Source organism: Varroa jacobsoni, unplaced genomic scaffold (genome assembly GCF_002532875.2).
Source record: "Varroa jacobsoni isolate VJ856 unplaced genomic scaffold, vjacob_1.0 scaffold_96, whole genome shotgun sequence".
NCBI classification, from domain to species: domain Eukaryota; kingdom Metazoa; phylum Arthropoda; class Arachnida; order Mesostigmata; family Varroidae; genus Varroa; species Varroa jacobsoni.
In genome coordinates, this window is record NW_019212998.1 from 364,143 (window position 1) to 388,385 (window position 24,243).

The following is a 24,243-nucleotide window of genomic DNA, read 5'->3' on the forward strand; positions in this document are numbered from 1 at the left end:
GTTAGTTTGAATGAGGGCAAACTGGCTTTGTACGTAGGCAAAGAAATCGATCGACAGCTTTGCGTGGACAATACACCAACAGCTACTACACGTATTAGACAATATAATTCTCTATTGCAGGTAACTTCCTCTGCTAGGCAGCGGCCTGTGCTCTATTAGCAGCTTCTTAGTCGACAAGCAGTAAATGTAAGGAATATGATTCCGATATCCGGGGCCAAAGAGAGGCAGGCCAATTTCATGCAGCCTTCGTGCGTTACATCAGAGGAAGGCTCTCTTTACGACATACCTGGCCAAACTAATCAAAATACTGCAGAGAAATTGGATTTAGAGAGAACAATAGAGACCAGGAGGATAGTTTTGTCAACAAAATCATTCACAAACAGGTCAGAAATGATTTTCTCTCGATATTAATGGTCAGCTCGGGCTCCGCGGAGCAATGTTTGAGCAAGAGGTGCATGTTTCCAGAGAAAAAGGAAATGTACTAGGCGGCGCTCGGCAATCAACCTTGAGGTCTCGGCTTGTGAAAGCGGTACAAGCGGAGGCGCGATGTGTGGGTCGTTGACCAGTGTCGGCCTTCAGATAAATAACTGGTCGTCTTCTGGTCATTTACAGTATTACACACAATCATGAATGCATATATAGGTACGGTTTAGAATTATGGTGATTATCATTACAGTCGCGATTGTCGAGCACAATGATAATCTGGAAATTCTGTATCACTGTGTAACGCTGAAGAAGGTACGGTGAGTACGATGGAAAATTTAGTGCATTTTGCTTATGGCTGGACTCCACATTATGTCTGAGTTCAGTGGTTTAAAGTTTATCGGTTATTTGTATTGATTATTACTATCGACTTTTTGTCGTGTATTCTTATTCTTCTAATTTTCTTTTATAACCTTCCTGGCTTTTGAATCAAAAACACATAGAATGCCTGCTTTTTTCCACAATCTCCGTAGGCGTCAGATCATCAATATTATGGCACGACAGCCTACTCTTCACATTTTTGGTTCTCATGTTGATTGCGCTTTTGCTACTCATCGGGATGAAACTGAAGCTTTAATACCCCACACACACACACGTTGTTTTTGTCGTATTGGACGTTTTAAGGGCTACTTCTATGCTTTAGTTCGAGCCTTTTTCTTTATCCTGCTCCTCACTTAGTCATCTGCACCTCGAAATGATCTCAATTTTTATCCCTGCCTCTTCTTCCCCGAGTTCCGTGATCCTGCTGACGACTGCTGTCGTCTTACCCCCGTCGAACAGCCACTACTAACAAAAACGCCTTCAATCTTCTTGATGATTGATGACTTTTTTTATGCGCCCGCCGCTGCGAATAGCATCTGCATTTGCCTCGACACCCGATGCATTGGCTTCTTCACGTTGTAGTATCGAAAAGTGCCATTTCACTTGGATTATATTATTTGTTTTATACAAAATCGGTGCTAAATGTTTAAAAATTTCTCGAGAAAAATGCATTTGCATCTTATTTAATGCATGAACTTTAAAGCACTGTGCCATCAACCAGGTATACGTACATACTTATGACCCACTGAAACATATTTCCTGTAATTTTTTTGAATCTGATTCCAATTATTGGTATGGGTTCTCTGCAGTATTCGTAGGGGTATCTGTGAGTTCATCCTTGCCCTTCCTCTTTATCAAATATACAATCGAGTGCCAATCGTATAAAGCTACCTAAACACTTCACAAATCGTCGAATTCGATCGACGATAGTTCCGCACCCTAACTAATAATCTACGTGCAAATGTAATGATAGCACATATGACGACACTGTCGTTAGATAAGAATTATTTCAACTTCTTTAGAAAGCTGGTACCACGATATGTATGAACATTCAAACCATACGCACAACTCAAGTATCCGATTCAGCCTTCTGTTTATCGAGAGATATAGATGATCTATAAGATATATACAACAATTGTCGTTTCTCAGATTTGACAGCGACGTTGCTATAGAAACTGATAATCTTTAACCGAATTTTAGTAATTTTGGTGGCTATTGCCTACGCATGAACTCGTAATGGGATAACTGAAAGACTTCATGGGAAACCAGCGGACTCTATAGCCAGTTCCACGGAAAAGAAGAGCGATCGTAAAGATAAATTGCTGAATGGAGTGGAATAAAAGTAAAGGGCTGACCTTTTCATAGTCCAGAAGGTAAAGCGTACAGTGCTTCTGTTATGAAGCGAAATGGGAAACAAGAGATCGAAGACACTACAAACTGCAACTAGGAGACAGGATAATACTCAACAAGCTACGAATGAACCGATTAGTTACGGTTTCTTAACTTCAGTAAAAGGTTGGGGAGCGCGGAGTTTCTGTATAGGCATACTACGCTTTACTGGCTGGATTATGGGAAAACAAATCATCAAGACGAAAATGCTGTTCAGGTACAAGAATAGTTGTCAGAGGGGAACCGTTCTCTGTGTTTACGCTTGACAAATCACTATGTCCTGTGGCAAAGTACCTCCGAGACATTTATCGCTATTGATTCAGCTTGATAACGCGCGGCATTGTGTCAAAAGGCAAACATATCACAACTTAAGAATTTATTGCGAAAATTTACTCGGAGTACGTCAGACCAAGCTGCAGTAGTAATCGTAGCCAGAAATAACGAAACGAGGTAGTAGCTGTATTAGATACTTCTACTGCTGTTTAGAAGTGCTTCTCTAGTGAGCACTAGAAAGCATAAAAAGAAAAGTTCTAATTCTCTTCTTTTTCTCCTAGGATTTTTATTTCCTAGATGTTACAGAGGTTACAAAAGCTGGTCAAAAACTGGTCATGGCATCTGGTATAATGTCCACTGCGACACTTCGACTAACGTAACGTCGTTTTCCGCTAGTATAATTTATTCTCGATCCTGTCTGCGATACGTAAACACCTCGTTGTTTACGTATCGATAAGGGTATGAGTAATATGACAATGGCTTTTGTACTAGATCCACATGCCACGGGAACTGCTTACCAGAAATCTCAATAGAACAAGCAAACTACTGTTCAATTTATGATTGTTCGTCTTGTCTCTCTGTAATAAAAAAAACAAAACCAATGCGGGTATAGAGCAATATAAATTTTGTGATTCGTTGGCCAAGACACCTAAAAAAAGTAGATGACTCATACTTTGTACAAAATGCATTGATTTATTTTGTCAATTATATTTATTGATTACTAATAATGTTACTATTCTCTATGAAAAATAGGTCAACGCCAGTTTTTAACCATTGTGTACACAGGTGTATATTACATTGAAATGAGCCTCAAACCACGTGTAGAAAGATCATTTATTAATCGTTTCTTATTTTTAATTAGTATTTTGTTTTATCAATAAGCAGGATGCATTTTTTAATAATTCGTATTGTTTTCTGTGCTCAGTTTATACAAATAAAATTACAACGTCTTATTGCATTCATTCCACATAAACCAAGCAAAACGTAATCCTAAGCCTACAAAGAAGACAGTTGTGCCTTATTTTACGTCCTTTAGAATGACTTTTCGATGTTACTAAAAAAAATGCCTTTTCAGCCGATAGATATAGTTACCTATCTTGAATATTTTTCAGTTGTGTAAGTGTTTTTTCAGTACGGTTGTAATTTCAAACATGTTAAGAGCGTCCGTATCACGCACTCCTGCGCACCTACAAATTCCCACTAGGAATAAAAAAGTGACTCGATAATTGGGATTTCTTCCTACGGAGAGTCAGGTGTAAGTAAGTCCATCCTAACAGACAAGCAACAGTAACACGCAACGAATTGTCCTTCCATTTACCATATTAAAATTTCTTAAATGACCAACAGCGAGCGATGTATATTTTTTTTCCTTTTATCATATATAATAACGCATCTCGAGTAACATGAGATCGACAGAATCAACAATTACAACCCATAAAAACTAATTATACACAGGTTCACTACGACCCTGTCTTGTCTCTTCACCTAAGGACAGCTTCCTTACGTTGCCCTAGAGAGTAGCGCTAGAAAACAACAGCCATCTTAACGGGGCCGTAGGGCATTTCTCACTGGCCACACAAATACCCGCATCCACAATTGATTCAGTTTCTTTATTGTTATTGATTCAGTTCTTTCCGACTTGTCTGTCATTCATGTGCATAATAGTCATCTCGCATCCGACTCACACTCTGACAGATCGCGGTTGCATAATGCAAGCACATCCTTTGTAAATTTGCCACCATATAGTAGAAAAAGCCTGCAGAGCGTGCGTGCGTCGCCTCTATGCACACCTATACAGATAAATGTCAACTTTTTCAAATACCTTACGCTCGCAAAGTGCCCACATGGGGCTTCCTTGCCATAGAAAAAGTTTTAGAGGTTCAGAAATTTTCTTATTGCAGGGCAGTCATCAGTAAAATGCCATGACCGAAAGGCAATCGGATTTTAGTATCTCTTTTAGCTATGACTGAATTCTTTCCCGAATGACCGATGATCTCTGCAGCGTTTTGATTTGCGGATTTATTTCGCCAACCTGAGCCAGTCAAGATACGCATTTTCTCGCTTGGCCTGCCGTAATATTCTCCCGATCGCAGCCATCACTTACGACGCAGTTCCAATAGCTTGCAATCGACTATTTCGAGGTAGTTATGCGTCTGTTAATCACAGTAAATCGCCAAGAATATGCATATACCTGTCACCACTATAATACGTCATAAGCTCTTTTTCGCCCCCTATGAGTTCTACTCTGCTATGTTTACAAATGGCACAACACTGAAGACGCACTATCGTATACAGCTGTAATTATATAAATATAATAGGTAAGGTAAATTTTTTGGATGGGCTAATTCACTCGCAACTATCGAAGGGCAGCATCGAAGTTCGTTCGTCCGGTAATCGCCAACTAAGTATACTTGTTTATCTATATTTATTTGGTCATAATGCAAAAATAATACTCTCAAACAAAGTTTTGCCAGCAAACAAAAATCGATGAGAGTCACTCAACTAAGTTACCTCGTCTAGTTTCCGTCGCCAGCGCTTGGATAATTATGGAAATTAAGGATCTCAAACGTGCATGACAGGTTCATCGATTGGGGGCATGACCTTTGCAGCAAAAGTGGTTCTGAAATTAATAGAATTGGTTCTTTAAGATTCGATAGTAGCTCGACTGGATAATGGAAAATGACGACTGACCACCTCTTCTATTAAACTAGATACTGGCTCGAGTTTTGTACGAGACGCGGCACCTAAATTTCGGCGCACATCGCTAACGACGTTTAGACTCGGCTGCATGACAAGTCAAATATGTTCAAATCTCATGCAACTGCAAGAACAATTGCGTTCTAAACAATGCTACGACAGCGATTTCTAGACCCCATACGGCTGAAAGCTAGCTTTTCTTTTATAGGTGTAAAAGTACGAAAACAAGAGGCTTCGCGGGCAAAATTTAAATTCACTCGCTGCGTATTAAGTAGAGGACCTATCATCATAAAGCAAACACAATAGAAAATTCAATACTAAACTCTAATCGCATCAGCTCCTGTGAGGGATAAGATCTCAGTAAGGCGAGATTTGTATCCAAAAAAAGGCCTTTGTTGCTTCAAAAAAAATCACCACTATTAGTGTTTCGTACGACATGGTATAATAGACGTGCATGCAAAACAGAAACTGAAGAAAGCATCTCAGCAATGGGTTGCCTGTTGCGCAACGATGACGCACGAAAACGCCCCAATTTAACCCAAGTCCAAAAAACTTTGTTATCGATCATTGTTCCAATTTTCATCGTCACCTCAATCACCCTCAATTCATGTGTCTTCTACTGAGTTGATGATTTTATTGCAGTGCAGCTTGCGGTGCCGACAGCATTAGTTATAAAGTAATCTATGTATATATGGACTAGAAAAAAAACATGGCATTAGTGACTACAACAACGCTATGACAGATAGTGGTATGAACACCTTGTTACTGACAAATATACGCCAATACGCGGGATTCGATTTCGCAGGAAAAAAACGTATCGTATTGTACTTCACCGTAAGCGACGCCAACGTCGTTGTATTCGTATCGATAGTTGTCATTGCACCATCTAATAGGGAAGTGGTTGTATAAGAGAAGATCGATTTTACTCATCATTGCACAGGCAACGATACTGTTGTTTCTACTAATCGGTGTGTGCAGCTTTTACATATGCTGAAAGGTGCCGATGGTTATTACGTAACATCAACTGTATTTATTTCTAATGAATAAGTATGTGTACTGGTTATCACTCACATGTTGGTCTATTCGGTGCGTAATTCACTCACATACGAAAACTATGAACGAAGAACTAGTGAAGACCACTTTAGGAGTCCAGTTATTTAAGAATGACCCCATAGAACTTGGTAAGCTCAACGTGGCAATACGCTAAGATTTTCAAGTATCCATGATGTACGGCATAATCACAAGCTGTACAATTTACCACAGTTGTTGATGGAGCACCCATTCGCGTATGGCAGACACTTCCCTAAATCTTTGGATTGACCGAAAACGATCATTTTCTCTCACGCCACAACTTCTGCTTCCCGTACCGCTTCATATATCTTCAATACAATCGTATGTGGTTCTCGCTTGTTAGATGCCGTCTTTAAGAAATCTGCTTCTCCAAATACTCATTATGTACAATTAATTATTAAGGTTCTTTTTTGCAGGCCTTCCCTTATGGGCCAACAGAACAACATCTCGAGCATTAATAACTATAGTCTAGGGCGTCTATATAACCAACGTCACGTGAAATTCACACCTTATATGTTTTGAAAAGTACATCATTCTCTCTAGTCCATATAGATGGATATCCGTATCGTATAGAACATAAATGGACACGAACGTGGCTGGCTTAGGTCGCTGCCAACGAATTTACAAATAGTACATTACAAATACAGTCACCTAAGTCTCACCCATTCATCTCTTCGTTTGAATGCGACTACATTTCAGAGCAAGATGGCGCGTAATACTTGTACGCGTGTTACTAGTACTCGTTGCTTGGCTGGACATGGCAATAAAACAATACAAAATCGTGATGTCAATTAGGTCTATGATGTTATCTTCATTTATTTCTCATTGACTCAAGCAGTTGTGTTAGGCAGTGCTGTGGACTACGATTCGACCAACGATGACGGCAATGTAAGAATCTTTTTTTGGAAACATACGTATCACCGGATATACGCACCCACTCAATCAGTATAAACGTTACTCTGACATGTAATGGTGAGACCGGTTTATTCGTTCTTGTTCGTAAGTGCGGGAAAATAGACGACGCAGAGGTCACTGCCGGAATCGCAAACTAACGTATTTGCATTGGCTTTCCGCAACAATCTTACGCCTGTCTCACCTCCCATTTGCACGCCCAGCTGAACTATTTGCAGTTGCTCTGCACGATGTACGTCCCACAATAGTAGCTCACCGCCGGCTGTCACTAGGACGTCATCGGAGAGAAGTTCTGCCTGGCGGCATGCGGTGTGTCGCGTATGGAGCAGATGTCCTTGCGTGCGTTCCCACACCCGGAAACTGGCTTCAAGCGCTGAACAGCTGACAACGTATAAAGCGCTTAGACATACCGAAGAGATCGCAGCTCGATGAGCTTCAACCGAATAGATACATGTGCCGGTGAGCAGGTCCCATAAACAGAGCATGCCCTGCAAACATGCCGACACCGCCTGACGTTCATCGGCGTGCAATGCCGAAATGGGTCCGGCATGTCCATGTAGCGTGTATACGCAACTCAGTCCGGCAGCCGATTCGCTATGGGTTTCGGATCTGTCGCAATAGCCGTCATCACCAACACCACCAGAAGGCGCGGTAGCAGCTGGTGTTGCTGTGTCAGACTCCACTGAAAACACTTTGACGAGACGGTCCAACGACCCCGTCAGTAAGAGTGTACCTTCTTCAGGGAAACATAACGATGTCACTGCCTGACTGTGGGCCTTGAGAGAGCCGCATGGTGTCAAGTATGCACCGCTACAACTCGGGACTCTATGCTTTGCCGGCGCTTGATGGTCTGAATTCTGTGTCTCAATTGAAAACGCCATTAGTTGACCAGACATTGATGCAGCCGCTATGAAACGTCCTTGTGCGGCTAAGGCCACGATTGGACTCTCACATTCTCTATATGAATGCTGCTGTCCTTCTAACGTATGCCACAATTCAAGTCGGCCCTTCCCTTCGGCCCCATTCGGGTGGGCGACAACAGATAGGACGAGAAAGTTTCCACAGCAGGCCATTGCCCATACGGAACCCCCAATGTTAGCCCACATCTCGTCTTTTGAATCATCGTGATCCATCCGACTATGATTTGTCTCCGGCGACCTCCGAATCACTTTGAGACATTCGCCCGTAGCGACATCCCATACGCGCAATTCGCCATCAAGACTAGCCGAAATGATATCATTGCGCATTACGGAGCATTCGATATGGCCGATCGGCAAGCGGTGTCCGCTCAGGCGGATGGGAAATGTTTCATGGCAAAGGGGTCCTGGAGGCTTGACGTCGTCGGGTGGTATCATGGCGCCTTCGAGGCCACGCGTCCTCCACTGCGAGCGCCACTGCGCGTAATTTCTCGAGCAGACGCATCGGTACAGGGTTGCCAAAAGATAAACAATGAATAACGTTGTTGGTATCGTCAACAAAATGAAAAGCGGACGCGCAAGAACCTCCAGCGACTCGTTTGGTTCGGGCAGGAGCGACCAGTCTGGATAAAACTGTAGGATGTACACACAGAACATATGGCAAATATAGTTATAGGCGAACATATTCTACATTATTTGAAAACACGCCTTAAAAGACAAGAAAACATTGCGTTAGGGTTTATAATAATATCAACTTGGTTTTTACCTTATGTTATCTCTCCACTTCTAATTCGGGCATTACATATCGTTGCTTACCTGGAATGACGCGTCTTCGGGGTGGCGAAACTTCACAGCCTCGGAGTGGGGAATGGGTATAGCCACATGGATCTCGGGCAGAACCGTCACATATCGACCCCACAAAGACATGTTGTAAAAGCCGAACAGCGTTGTCCAATGTGATGTCGGCAATTCTGGAAACCAAAAAGACTGGTGTTAAATACATATGTCGGAGCCCGAATTTTTTTGCTAAGTAGCTGATATGTACTACGGCACGAAGAACAAGGTGAGAGGGCGATTCGATGGCGAAGTATTTTCATTATATGGCAAGAGAAGATGGAATTAATCATTGTAACGGCCTTTGCCTGAAATCATAAATATAACTGTGTATGAAGTTGAATTTACATTGTAACGAACTAAAGCTTAATAATGAAATACGAGTATAAATACTACAAATGCTCTCGTGATAGGGCAGTGTTTGCTTATAAAGCTTAATGGAGCGATCTTAGTTCGAAACCGTGTTTTCTGAGGTAGTGCTTAACAACATTACTGAACGCAAAACTCAAAACATTAAATCAGGCAAAAATGTTTGGGTGGGAATCCAAGATTTCACCGCACTACAGCCAACAGCCTAGTCTTTCGAAGTTATAAGTCATGTTTTCATGTTGAGCATTGAATGGGCTTTTTTCTACATAAACTTACCTTTCCAAGAACTCTTCTGCTGTATCAACATTAGAATGTCTTCTTCCCCATTTTTCTTCTTGTTTACATCGCCCACAGCGGAATTCGTCGCACTGCTGCCTCGATCATCGCGTTTCGTTTTCTCGAACAGTTCCTTCGGCAGATTTAATGTCATTCGATCCTTAAGTTCCTTCACGCTTATTAGATTAAGCGTGGCCAGTGAGTCGTGGGCACTCGAGGTGAAATTATGTGCGTGCAAAGGTCGAAAGCTTTCGATGACTCCCGATCGTTGCACAAGCAAAACAATCCACAGGATTAGGATTGCCATAAGACTTCGTTGAACTACACGAAATCTTTATATACAAAAAAGGCAATGCAGCACGTTTGAGTAGCGTATAACATAAGTCTGTTTTTGCCGAAACATCTATTGCTATAGGGAATAATACATAACGTCAGTAGAAGGCTGTTTTTAGTAAGAAAAAAATATCCACTTGAAAGTATGCACATGTACATAAATCGATAAATAATAGATTAATATGTTTCAACGAAATCTTCGTTTTGCAGAGCCTCAGAAGACACTGTATTGTGCGATGTTGATAAAAAGTTAAAATTTCTTCAAAATATTCTTTCTGACGCAAAAATGCCGGTTTCGCTAACTTGGCTAGACTTGTTGTGATCTTTCTCACGCACCTATGTTTTGAGGTATAGTTTCCTTTAATTAGATGAGTAGGTCCAGATCCTACATGTATGTGATAGCAATACCGACTGTATCGTACTATGCATAAAAATAAATGCTTAAATAAAAATGTAAAATAAATAAAGACCTATTGTTTCCCTCTAGGTTGGATTAAGTGGATCTGTACGTTTTATGAACCAACCTTGTCCAAATGTAGAGCAAACGTAGCCTCCTGGGAACCTTGTCCAATACACTGCTTTGAGTGGGTTGACCAGCGAATACGCGTGCCATCGCCTTGTTAGCTTTATTTCGATGCCGGATAGTACCTGGGTGGCCTGGTCGAGGATAGCCAACAAGCGCACCGCCTTCGTCGTCCTTTTCCTTGCGCTGAAGGTCGAGTGACAACAGCGTCGCGAAGAAAAAATGCTGAAGGACGAAGTCGCACGCAACGCCGATCAAAGAGTACAGGCAGAATTCCTGTACGACGGGCACGAATGTAAAGAACGCCATTGTCAACAAGGATAACTCCGTCAGAAGTGTTTTCACGAGCGACCAGCCCTCGCGTGATAGGCCCCGTGCGAGATGGATTTTAGCGCCTGAAAGGCATATATGAAAATATATGAAACGTGTTAGTGGTATTATTATTGCAGCAAACATCATGGACAACGTTGCCCATCTGTTAACATCTTCTCTGAATATAAGAGCTAAGTATGCTAAATCTTTTACGTTATATATGTATATAATTTGGAATATACCTCTAATCAAGGAGCGTTTCTAAATCGGAAATTAATTAGGTGTCTCACAAATAGTCCGAATTTCCCCGTATCGATACAGGAATAATAGACACTCACCGCGAGGCTGGCAGTTCACAACAGAATTCGTAATGCAGAGCGAATTCTCTAGGCCGATTATAACAAGCAAATACGGCAGTACTTCAGAGGCTGCACATGGTGCAGCACGTGGACTGACCAACGGACTACCGTTTAATGTAGGATTCAGACGAAGCCATAGGCAAATGCCTGTAATACAGTATACGAGCCTATAACCTTTGTTTTTACAAAACGGTTTAATCAACGGCCACCTGTTAACGTTCCGACCAATAGAGCAGTTAGCCTGCTTCTTCTCATAGATTTTTTTCCATAGACATAGAAAAATAACTCCTCCTTAATGTTTTCAAACCAGCTTATTTTCAAAGATATTGTCTGTTTGGCTTGAATATGATTATCTAGTTATAATATGAGAATAAAGTTACATAGAGGGTAAAAAAAGGCGTGCACAAGTTTCATTTTGAGAAAACAGATACGCTAACTCGGGTGTTGATTTGTTTATATTTCCTATGCTCATCTTCGACAACGATTGACCACCTGCACGAACATCGCAACGAGAAGCGGATTAACTACCTACCTATATAATGAAAGACGAATTGGACAAATACTTACCGATTGTCATAATTACTGATAGGAACACTGTTGCCACAGTAGCTCCAGCCAAAAGTATCTTACTCCGGAGCAGAGCCACTTTACTCAATGAGAAGTACACGTAGAACGCCATCAATAGATAGACGACAAAAAGCGGTAGAAACTCGGCTAACTGGTGCACATACCGAAAGTGTAGGTGGCTACGCTGGGCTGTATGATTGAATCTGAAAATGTTTTCGCAATTAATAAAGGATAGTAATTCATAGTTAAAATAAAACATTGTTATTTATCCAAACTGTATGATGCGTAAACAAAATGATGAGATGATAAGAAAGTTTAAACTATCTATATGTCGAAAATTTATCGTCTGTGACCACGTTAATAGCATTCAATTGTCACAATAATATTGTCCAAAAACCGTATTACATTCAAAAAAGCACCGAATGTAGACAATATTCCAAATTATCGCTTTCATTAGTTCGAAGGCTTCACCGCGACTCATTTTTAGGTTTAATAAGTTTTAAGAGGCAGTAGACACACCAACGTACCCCTTTGTTGTATCATTTCCACTCTCAGTTGTAGTCATCGACGGCTGACCAAGAGGAAACTGTTTGAGCATGGCTTCCCTAAGTGAATTGATATACCTAGCATCGTAACGTTCCAACAGCAAGGTCACAGCGTAACTCAAGACTCGTTGCCTGTTTCGTAGACAGCTTCGCTTAAGCCCGGTTTCCCGCCACGGCAGGCCGAAGAAGAGTTCCTTGGTGTCTTGCTGCCCGAACAAGCTGTCCACAATATGCGGATCCTAATAGGTCACGATACACATATGCATAATATAAATTATGAACTGAACCAGTAAATTTATCATCTCTTAACACATCAAATTCTTAAAAGTTAGGACTGCATCTTGTACGTACCACCGCTATTAGTTATTATGATTATCTAGTGAACAAAAAAAAATATTATCATTATTACGCTTTCATTCTACCACAATAAGGACGCTTTTAGCTAGTCATATTATAGTTCTTCAGGGCAGACACAGAACCTAACTTCTGCAGTGACACCTATTCGACGTTGACGGGCACCCGACTCGACCTGCCCATATCTATCAGGGGACTGTGGCCAGATTATCCTCATAGCAATACGAGGACAGAGTCAATACACTGACTAAGATCGACGTCTTGACGTTGTTTTCCGATCGCTGCGTGGTACGGAGGCGATCGACCTACTTTGACTCTGGCGGAAGCATCTAGTTTGTGTACTGTGCATCTAACCTGAAGGAAGCGTTGTGGATCCCTATGCCAAATGAGCGCAGGTGAAACTACCAAGCACGAATATTGCGGCAGGAGGCCGGATGAACCAGACGAACTTTCCTGAACCTGCAAATGATTTTATCGGGAACAATTATGCGTAATTAGAAGTATTAAAAATAACAGTTATACTAGTCACATCGATAAAATGGCCAGGTTTCGCCGTCATCGGATCGTTTTTTTGACGTCTGTCTCTGTTACCTTATCTTGGCTGGCTTTATGTCGAAAAAATTATAAAACTTCCCCCGAGAACTTGTCATCCTAAATTGCAGCGAATTCCAATCTCGTCCCTCTGATGCAGTATTCGTTTTCATATAAAGACTATGTCTGTTACCTGTAGACATAAGTCGTGTAGAGAAATCTTTCGTCTTGTGTTATTTGAGATGTCTTCGTATTGATGATTGGTAACCTGAAAATTTCCAAAGATGAATTTTTTGCGTAACTAAATTCTGAAGGCTTTAGGCAGGGGAGAAATCGTGAGTAATAGAATATTTCTATTTTTCCAGTGATGCGGGAGTCACTGGCTGTCGCTAGGGCGGTACAGGTTTGTATTTGCTTACCGTTCTGAGCAAAAATCGTTTCGAAAGTTGTTTCTCTTTGCATAAAAAGTTGTTTGTGTAATGAGGTCTTTGTAAGGCAGGGTATTGCAATCAATACTGCATGACGCAATGGAAATTCTTCTTGTAGCTCTTCTTTGGTACTCACCAATTCGGATACCTTGAACGATGTGTACAGAGGGCCTCGAAAGGCGTCCAACAATTGAGTCTCTTGCGAATCCCAAGGTATCACGGCGCTGCGAACAATTATCTGAAGTGTTTAATACCGACATTAAGCGATTTAAGAGACAATCTCAATTGTTTGTATACGAATATTGTTATAAGACGGTTGTTAAAATTATCTCTATAAACATTTCTATACAAAAACAAACAACCTTAAGTTACCACAAAAGAGCAGATCTGATGCCATTTAAAAACAAATTTCGAGTCTGATTAAAAACGAAATTACATATGAGACCACCTACAGGGTGATCAAAGAATTGGTTGGCCACCAGCTTTTTAAAATTTAAATGAGAAGCGCATCTGATTCTTCGTTAATTCTAAATGTTTATTGTATATTTTTCATGAATAAACTAGGCAATTTATAGCGTGCTTCGGCGGACTGTCGCCAAATAACTAAATAGACGCAATGAACGCCTAAAGAAAAACAGAATACGTTCCTCAAAGACATTTGATTATTCTATAGCACGAAATGTCCATTGCTCAAACTGTTTATACTGAATATCATCCACTCTCTAGGTAAACTGAATAAATAAATGCTATCGACTAAGCCCTTAAACTGCCACATGAGAAGATCTTCCAAGTAATATCATTTTCGAATTTCAACCTATACATACGAACCGACATAACCGTAGTATGTTTGTTCAGTACAAATAGTAAGCTTTAGCTTAGCTATAAACGCTCTATTGTGAAATATTAAAAGTCTATATTTATTTAAAAATTAATGTTTCGAACTTTGGGTCGTGTTCCATCTTTTAAACATACTTGAAACGGATTGCGTTTCTTTCAATAGAAAGCTTACTGAATACCTCTAACTTTAATAGGCAAGCGCGTTGCCGCTACGCTATCACTGTGTAAAGACGGTTAAATTTACTGGTAGTTACTAACAGTTACTTATATGCTTAACTTACCTGTTGCACATAAGCTATCGGAAGCCCATGGAACCAGTCCGGAGGTGACACGCCCTCACCTTCCCGAAAGTGGTGTCCACCACTGCCTAACGTGCTGAGCCGCCATAGCGGGTAGGCACAGGCAGCGACCAGAATCGCTGATAAGGCCAGCATCTGTCGCGGGTGGGAAGCGCAGCGCAAACCGTGTCGATAGTAAAGCTGCGAAACACGCCATACTGGGCCAGTATTTCCGCCAAAGCTGCCGCCCCCACTAGGGCCTGATCCAGTTCCATCCGGCATCGTTTCGGAATCTTATTTGCTTTCTTCGGAAGCTCGAGTTGAGCTCCAGAAGATGTTCTCACCGATGCTTGGTTATTGATAGAAAAGAGACCCAACAGCTAAGAGTTCGATTGTGGGGGCCAGCCAACGGCTTCATGCCGCGACAAGGCCCCGGGAGATCGAAGAAATGCCCTATCTTGTCTCTTCCTTAATTTTCTGTATTCAAAGAGGCAAACTGCAGCGATAGGAGGAGGGATGGGTACGCACTTTCTTGACTGGACACACTAATAGGAAGCTATCAAGCTGACGGTGGGGTGAAGATCCATATCGCTAAGTCGACTCATCTTGGTAATAGCTGTTGACCACGCCTATATAAACAACAACGTACCTACCAAAACAAACAGTTCAATAGTGAAAAAAATACTAACAGTAGAGTACAATATATATATATATATATATATATATATAGTATTTCTGCTGAAAAGAATGCTTGTACAAATCTATTATAAGTCGTCATATAATTAAAGTGAGTTCCAGTGGGTTTTATGGAAACGGAGATTGAAAACAACAGCCGCGACGACTCGAAAATTTAAACCCAAGGTTCATGGTTAGCTATAAAAACCTTATAAATTCGCCTAACAAAAGCAAACAAAAACTACCAAATCAAAACTATTCTATCTCGTACTCAGTGCCATGTCGGATGCATGTGCTCCGGTAAACTGGTTGTTTATTTAGACATTATCCGATATTCGCGCTTCCATTTGCTCCATTCACATATTTTCTAAACGCCAAAAGCAAAGAAGTAGCAGATTCATTATAGGTCACCATTGTCTCTTCATTGTCTGTAAGATCGGTAATCCTGATTTGCCGACTCTGCCTGCCGCAGAGTTTGTGCCACAGCATATAACTGATACACAATAAGCGGCATCTGCGCTGAACCAGTTTGGCATGTGTGACTATAGCCAACCTTGTTGCGGATGCCGGTTGATAGAGTTCTTTCTATCACTGCGATCAATTTCGCGAGCCTTACGGGGAAATAGAGCTAGACATAGAAAGGCAGTCATTCTTCACAAAAACTAGATCGTACCGATCCAGTGAGGGCCCGAGATTTAACGGACCACAAAACAACAGCATAAGTGATTTAAGACCAACGTACCATAGGTAGAGTACTTGGTTCAACAAAGAAGTTCGACTTGCTTCTTTCAGGAGAAAGGCCAAAAAAAGTCTGAAATTTCCCTGTTTTTCTTTTTTCATGGAATGACAGAAACGCCCATTTTTGAAAAAAAAGTGGCATTCGCTTTGAGGTGTTCAAAAATTCGAAGCAACTTAAATCATCTCACAGTCACTCTGAAAACATGCTCCTTTAAATTTGATTAAGAGTGATCATGATTCAAGCGATATTCAGGATTCGTGAAGTGTCGATCGAGTATACCACGCACAATATATTCCGACCTAGGCTGTTAAATTGCGTCAGCAGAAGGTTCAAATGATCAGAAATCTTGTGTTGGACCTGAGGACGGTTTGTCCTACATCCGTTTTATGAAAAGATCCGTAGGAAATATACGGTACTAATCCTCGTTTTTGCTACCGTTTTTACAGTACCTTACTATACCCTGCTTTTTTTTATGTAAAGGGCTTCGCCTTTACGAAAACCGTGTACATACGGCATCATTTCGGTAGTTCTTATTTTCTGGGACACGTTCATAGATTAAGAGTTGTCTCTATTAGTGATAAAATAAATTGAAGTTAATAATAAAATTACTAAACTAATAGTTAACTGAATATTAAAGAAGCCAGCGACCCTTTCTAAAAAGGGTGTTTACATCACCAGTAAAGACTTTCTCGCCCTAAAGAGATTAAAGACGCCCGATTTTAGTCCATGTTGATTGAAATTGCTTCCGAAAATAAACGATCTTTTCAGATTTGGTGACATCCTAAATAGACTTAGGGTGTTGTTAATTAGGCATCATTCGAATCTTTAAAAAATCATTTTTACTTTTCGAATCGAGATGCCACTATAACTGGGTATTCTTCACTTTCGAGTTATTTCGTTATTATTACAAATTTTACATTAACATATGAAAATCTGGACTCTTCTGAAGCCGTATAGAGACCGATAAGAGCGTAGATCATCGATTTTGGGTACCAACAGAAATATACAGTATCGGTGGAATTTAGCCTAGAGTCAATGCTTGGACTATGACTGAGTTTCACTCGTAATTCGAAGCCATAGTGAGTTCGCAGTGTTATCTTGAAAAAAAATTTATTCCAGTATCGAGAATAGCGGATGACCGCTATATTCTTTACGACCAATAGATCGCAAAGCCTGGCTCAATCTAAACTATGCACTTCGTACAATAACAGTAGTGTAACCTCAGTCATTAGTCACAATGTTTTTTTTTAAAAATGAGATAAAGCTGTTGTTAAAGTCGACTAGAAGCCCTAACTGCACGCTGCAGATGATTACATCGCAGATGCATAGCCTTGACCACGTTCTTTCATCTAATAATCTCGGGTGTCACTGCATTGGCGGATAACGCGAAATATTCTGGTACATATCGTTAAGGCCAATTGTTATAAGGCGATGCAGTTCTACTGGGTCAGTAACAAGCGGCATCATTCATGCTCTAAACTGACGCATTAAAAACACCACTTTGAAAGTAGTGGTTTTATTTCTGTTACTAGCACCTACCAGATCATTCATTAGTTCAGTGAAAACGTCTCCGAAACATCTCTGCTATAATAATACCTGAATGACACAGTTCGAAACCATGTGTACTTAGCTTCCATTAAACTGTAAGCTAACATGTGGCGGCTCATAACTAGCCCTAACAGTGCTTTAACAGTAGGATTACAATTTCCCAATTCCTGATCCATAAACGCATCCAGTGATGTCCGATGCTACATCACTATTGGGGCCTTATAACCATAATATTTCACCGTTGGTTTGGCGAGTCTTCAAAGTACAGAGTGAACTTTATACTGTACACGTATGCCTAGCCTGACGTTACGCCAGAACAGCTGACTTAAACAAGATGCACTACGTAACAGAGGTTAGCGGCTCAGTCTTAATTTTACTTCAGTAGGTGACAGACACAATATTGTTCAGTCTTGGATGTTCGCGTACGTTGTTGGCGACCGATGCTATTCAACGGGCGGTCCGGCTACCTGGATATAGACGGCATCAAAAACGCATGCTTTGAATAGATCGCCTAACACGACCCATGAGTAAAACACGCTGTAGAACTGTACACCCGAAAGAAGAGAAGATATGTTGCCATTATTATTTTCCCTTATTTTGTTCTGATAGTAGGGTCATCAGTAGGAATGAATTACAAAGACAATGTACATGTGCAAAACGATATGTTTATAACGGTTTGAAGATGATGTTCATTAAAAACTGGTCCTATCTTAGAGTGGCAACTCTACTCGGTATAATACCTTTTGTTCGACCCGACGTTTATCTTAGTCATGTTTTGATTCATAGTTCAATAATTGTTCTTATTGAAAATGACCAGCTACAAGTACTTTCCCCATGGGAAAAATTGGAAACACTAGAAGGCAATACTAAGTGCAGCTGACAAGGATGCAATCTGGAATTGCCCTCTTTTTATTGTCATCTGTGAATTGCCTCTAGAACAATGACAAACTTCCAGTCAACCAATTAACTGCTTTCGCTCCTTGATTTTAAAACAAATGGCTTGACAATGTAAGAATTGGCATTTGAAGTGGCCTGAATCCCGGTCCTTGATGACTTAACTTCATTATACAAAGATCAGCCCCGTGTGCGACAACATACATCTGAACAATTCCCTATTCAGGGTTGCATGCACCTAGACAATCAAAATGTTGGTTAACGGAAACAGTTCATAGAGATATACACCCAGCTTCTAGTAAATTTAGTGACCTCTTAATATATCGAAGTCTTAGCGGAAAGTTGATGAGGTTTTTCAGTATAGCCGTCGGAAAATATCCTTTTTATGCCAGTCCCCCTATGATGAAAAAAAATCTTTGACTACCCAGTCATGAAGGTAAAGCCAACGTGATTGAGTAACACCGAGGTAGTCCTTGACACATCCGGTTTGAAAGAATGAGTTGCAGCTGAACACCTGCATCTACAACGTTAACGCTCATAACAGTCCCGCTTATTAAAAAGCGAATGTGCAACACGCGTATGTCATACACGTGTTGATGCCTGATAACTAAATCTTTACATCGAATCGTCGAGTTTCAGCTAACGAATGAATAGGGTTTGTCACGGCCGAAATACATATGAAGAGCGCTTTGACCAGCGAAGCGTCCACCTTAGTATTTCTATAGGGTAAAATGTTGGTGGTAAGGTCGTCAAATGTTACCATAGATCGTTACAACATCAGTGAGTGGATACCTATTTCTGTTAATACTTGATCACTCCTTTTTGCATAATTGTATAATACAAAACGTCAGGTAGACAGCCATCAATTTTAGTCAAGTTTTAATTATCACCCTAGAGTGTTCATAAGTAAATTATCATAGCCGTAGTATAGCCATAAGTACAACTGAACACAGCCATAGATTAAATGGAACGGTCTAAGGCTGTTCCAGCAACACGCGAACAAGCTAGGATGCTTTTAATCGGATGCAAGGGTTAATCTCTTGTTCAACCGATTACCTGTTAGAAAAACCTGTTCTATAACCATAGGCCGATTTTGATCAGCCTCCACGATACAATTTTATTATAATGAAAAGATCTGTGGGTAACCTTTGGAAACATGTTAGTGCTGAGTTATCGAGCAGGGCTCACATGATTATCATAAGCACCGTAAGTTCGACCGTAGAAAATTCGCTAGCATAACTTCAAACGAAAGACCTTTCATTTTCGTTTTACGCGATTGCATGGGAAACAGGACGCCTAAAACTTCTGATTAAATTTCCAGCGGTTTCTATGTGAAGTGTTATTTCTTCACACAATAATATACTACGGGTTTCTTCTTAGACAGAAAAACTTGTGCCGAGCAAAACCATCGTTGTGCGGCCATAAATATGAAAAGTATTTCGAATGTAAACGAATCTTTATCTGAGGTCCGTGAAGCTTGCTTTTCCACTTTGTTTACGGTCTCCTAGGTATGACATAATAAGGCGACTTACGCTAATTAATTTCATTTTGCAGTCTCGGTTAACTGGGTGCCCAATGTACGAGACATGTGACGCGAGCAACTACTAACTAAGGCTAACCGGTATCTTAGAAGATAAAACGATAAAAAAACCGTACGTTTACATTATGTATGCTTAAATTCGTATATCATGGCATCGACTACTTACGCACGTATGACCTCCGCGACGACCAGATGTTCCGTGCCAGCGCTTCGCACGCTGAACCCATTCAGCCAAGTAGTAGGTCAGCGGCAATTGACACACAAGAGCGGGTCGACATCAATCCTGTCGTTCTTCTTCCAACAAAGCAAAAGCTATACATGGCTAGCTCTTTTCGTTTGCACATTTTTTCATTCGAATCGGATTCAGTAAACAGCTGGAATACCTACACGAGCTCCAATAAAGCAAAGGTGACTTATGATATTGCGTTGCACGGAATCGACCCAAAACTGCTTTGATAAAGTGCTTCTGAAACAGTGACCTTGATAACGGAAACAGCAGCAGGGAAGCCTTAAAGGCTAATGTATATATTCTTTTATCGTCCAACTTACCCTTCTGCTTTAAATGCTGTACATTTCGAACTCCAAACATGGAAGAACCAATTGAGTGTGCCTTGCCGCTTACCCCACCGGGGCTCAGGTCTTACTTTTGACAAAAGCCAATACTTTGTACGGAACTTGCGACGTTATCGGCAATCAGTAGTGGAATAAGCTTATTTGTAACATAACAAAACGAGGCTTCTTCCGAGGTCGACATTTTGAAGTCAAGTTCTTTGTAGCTAACACTATGCATAATACGAGCTACTATCGACTGAGTACTGTTTGCTGTTTTGTTAGCACAGAGCATTAGAAAAACGAGTAGTAATTGCTAATTACAGGCAGCACTTCCGTTAAAATTTTCTATGAAATAAAGGAAACAGGACATATTAGACACATTCACTGAAGGCCACAATGCAGACGATCGTCTGCTACAGGTCGCTTCATGCTCTTGCCTAGCAGCCAAGTTTACTGTAAGAATTGCAATAGAGTCATATAAAAAACCGCCGCTTGCTACGATCAAAATTGGACGACACCGCCACAAACCAAAGTGTTGTTGATCTCGACCTTTTTTTTTTGCAATTATCGGCTAGTAATTTATTCTATTGTTGTAATTCTAGCGCTCTTCAGTAGCAGTGAATTAGTAAATAGGCATATTTTTAATCATCTTGTAACCTTACCGAATTTTAAGTATGTATATATAAGTATTTTAAGTAAGTGTATACTATGGACCATTCCACAGCAGCTAATGCACATATTTTCAATTGTTTTTTAGAATCTATCTGAAGAATTGCCTAAAAAAATAAAGCGAAATAAGAGAATTAAAAAAAATATATTAAGTTAACTTGCTAGTTATATAGATGACAAGTGAGAAACAGTTTTGATTGAACTTTTGACCTAGATTAATAGCAAAGTGAAACACACCAAACCCAAGCGGTCTGCACCTAACTGTTAGCAAACTTAAGTTACTAAGTATGAGCTGTCCCCGGTACAGACGAGAAAGCGCTTCAGCAATTTCTCAATAGACTTCGGTACACGGGTTACTTAGTGATTAAATGTGTAAGAATATAATTTGTCCACTTCGGCTGTACGGTTACAATTTGGGCTCATGGTTTCGTACTCTTTCTATCGTTTTTCGTGAAGTAGCACGGATGAAGTGAAACTATCACTTCATTACCAGAGATGAATCAAAGACGAAAACTCCTGGTATTAGAGTGCGCTAGCATATATTTCTCTAAGCCACAGTTTTGTCTGGATGTCTGCTACCACTAGTACTCCTTTCCTCCACATGATTCCATTCCGAGATCATGCTGTTTATATGATGCCACTTCGTTACATTCTTTTTTTATACATGAATTATACAAGAACGTATCAAAATATTACTAGGCATCCGTATACTGTCAGATACGAGATAGCTAAAATAACAAAACATTGGCTAAAACGGTTCTGTTTTCTGTTACAAGCGAAGATCGCCAAGACCACTCGCAAAGAGCTGAAGGACACATCCTTTCACATTACTCAACCAGCTGTCATCTAGCAGATTTGTATAGAAACTAGCTCTTATTAAATAACTGCTTCTCATCCTGTGAAACTTTGTCGTCAACATATATTTTGCTGCATGTTTTGTACAACAGGCCGAATGAGCGTTCCCTCTACAGGCACGCCAACTACAGGAATGATAATCTGATAAAAGGAATATTAGTAAATTACAACGAACTAGCTGTGCACGCTTAGAGAATCAATTATAAATGTGATAGTGTTTAAGTTTAAACAAGCACATTTTCAAGTGTTCAACGAATCATCAGCATATTTTATCTATCAGTTGCGTCAAACTTATGGCAAAAATATGACGGAACATTTAGGTATCTTTATTCACAAGTAAAATATTGATTCGCTTAGGCAGATCTGTGAATGTTTAGCAGCAGAATAAAAGTTTTGTATAAAAAAAATTAATGAACCTTTTACAACAACAGACGTAACTGACAAGTTATGTCTAGCGATATTCATGTGTGTGTACTTGTAAATTACAGCCGAATGCAAATCTTTGCTCTATAAACAGTGATATACTGATGGTTATCATTCCTGCCATACTTATCACACAGAGATAAACAAGATTGACTCTCCTTCACTTCCTTGCTTATCTGTCCTTAATCGATAACGCTAAATCCTACGAGTGTTCAATTGAACTTCGTTGATACACCGTTCAAACACCAACGGTGGCGCTGGTGCTTCATGTTCAAGGCAATAACTTGTCGATGTCTCATTCGCTTAGTTTTATCGGGCTTTGTTATGGCGCTTTCAGACCCATCCAACATGCACGCAGAAAACATATTGATAGCAGATACATAGCCGTTGCTTTGTTACACTCTTTTTACGCTAGAGATTTATTTTGAAATCGCCTAACGCAAAAAGATTATACATACTATCTTCTATTGCGACAATATATCGCTTAAGGGGAAATCGTTTTTAAAAATAATATATTGTTGCAAAAAGGAAGCAGCCAGTGGGGACACTCCAATCTGTCATCTCGCACACGGGACAAACTGAGCGAGAGAAGCAAGTTATTTGAGTAGTTGTCAAGACATGGCAAAACGCTTCCAACCCTAAACACTCACTCGAACCGTGGAGCGCACCCAAAGGAAAACACAGTCAGCGCTATCCATGTGGGTGTTTGGAAATTTTCCGGAACAGAAAGAACAAAATAGAAATACAAATAACCACGGACGAAACACATATATCCGCACCTTTACATGCGACTGTACGCCGATTAGCGCGAAGCGCCTCACTTAAGCGTGGCTGCCGATCGAGGCAGTGCGAAAATTAACACAAAGTCACGAATTAACGAAACACTCGAAGTGACGAACACATAAAAAATTAATATTAGTTTCTATAGATTACACATATGAAATCGTACGTCACACCATTTTTAAGACCCAAGAACAACAAATCATAACTAATAAAATCTTCAAACAACGGCAATCGTTGTTTATTAGCTTCCCATCTTTATATCTAATTCGCCCCTCTTCTGCAAACGCCTCTATGGAAGTTTCCAGCCCCTCTAGATAACAATGATACGTCATAATTCACCACATGTTTGTGTGCCACCTAATCGGCCACCAACAAAACGGCCCCTTAAGTTGCCTTTTCCTTTCCTTGACGATGCCTACGCTGATGGCAATGATGATGGGACATTTTTCGCGATTCCGAGAGACTTTCCATGGTTCCTGGCTGCAACACTGCTAGTTGTAGGCAATATAGATATTATGCTACTCAATCAATAATTTACAATAGCACTGGTGCTGTTGCCGCTAGTACGGCCACAATCGAGCGTCTTCGTGACGCGAAGCTGGACTAAACAAAATTCTATTATAGCCGCTGTCTGCGACGTTGACATTGTCCGTCGCGAACGTCGTCGATGATCTATACCACTTTGTTCGAACGGAAAAGCGAGTGAACGTACGAGAAAGCGATGCGATATCTCCTGCCCTTGTACTCGTTATCACGAGGCGACGCAATGCTACGGTCGCCCATTTTTTGCAAATGGGATAGTACAAGAAGACTAGACAGCTGCAAGGAGGATTGAGATAGGACAAACTAGCACTGTGCCATTTGTGCAGGCTAGGGCCTGTTGGTGAATACTGCGTCGTCAAAATGAAAACAACATTAGAAAATCAATTGCGTATAAGAAATGTTTATAAACAAAT

The 24,243-nt window shown here is 40.6% G+C and overlaps 1 protein-coding gene across 4 annotated transcripts in view; it reads right to left on the reverse strand.

The window, feature by feature from the left end:
* Positions 1 to 3,136: 3,136 nt before the first annotated feature.
* SCAP (SREBP cleavage activating protein) overlaps positions 3,137 to 24,243 on the reverse strand; it is a 22,400-nt gene continuing 1,293 nt past the window's right edge. For 2 of the 4 annotated variants that reach the window (XM_022840364.2, XM_022840354.2), the window contains exons 3-13: positions 14,613 to 15,258; positions 13,631 to 13,732; positions 13,260 to 13,334; positions 12,890 to 12,994; positions 12,164 to 12,420; positions 11,637 to 11,839; positions 11,049 to 11,216; positions 10,400 to 10,793; positions 9,543 to 9,874; positions 8,880 to 9,034; positions 3,137 to 8,696 (exon numbers count right to left, since the gene is read on the reverse strand). In XM_022840364.2, the coding sequence (XP_022696099.1) occupies positions 7,218 to 8,696; positions 8,880 to 9,034; positions 9,543 to 9,874; positions 10,400 to 10,793; positions 11,049 to 11,216; positions 11,637 to 11,839; positions 12,164 to 12,420; positions 12,890 to 12,994; positions 13,260 to 13,334; positions 13,631 to 13,732; positions 14,613 to 14,891 (3,549 nt within the window). In that variant the 5' untranslated portion in view covers positions 14,892 to 15,258 and the 3' untranslated portion in view covers positions 3,137 to 7,217. Of the gene's footprint in view, positions 8,697 to 8,879; positions 9,035 to 9,542; positions 9,875 to 10,399; positions 10,794 to 11,048; positions 11,217 to 11,636; positions 11,840 to 12,163; positions 12,421 to 12,889; positions 12,995 to 13,259; positions 13,335 to 13,630; positions 13,733 to 14,612; positions 15,259 to 20,171; positions 20,503 to 24,243 lie in introns of those variants that run through there. The other 2 variants (XM_022840373.2, XM_022840388.2) reach the window with 2 other exon arrangements.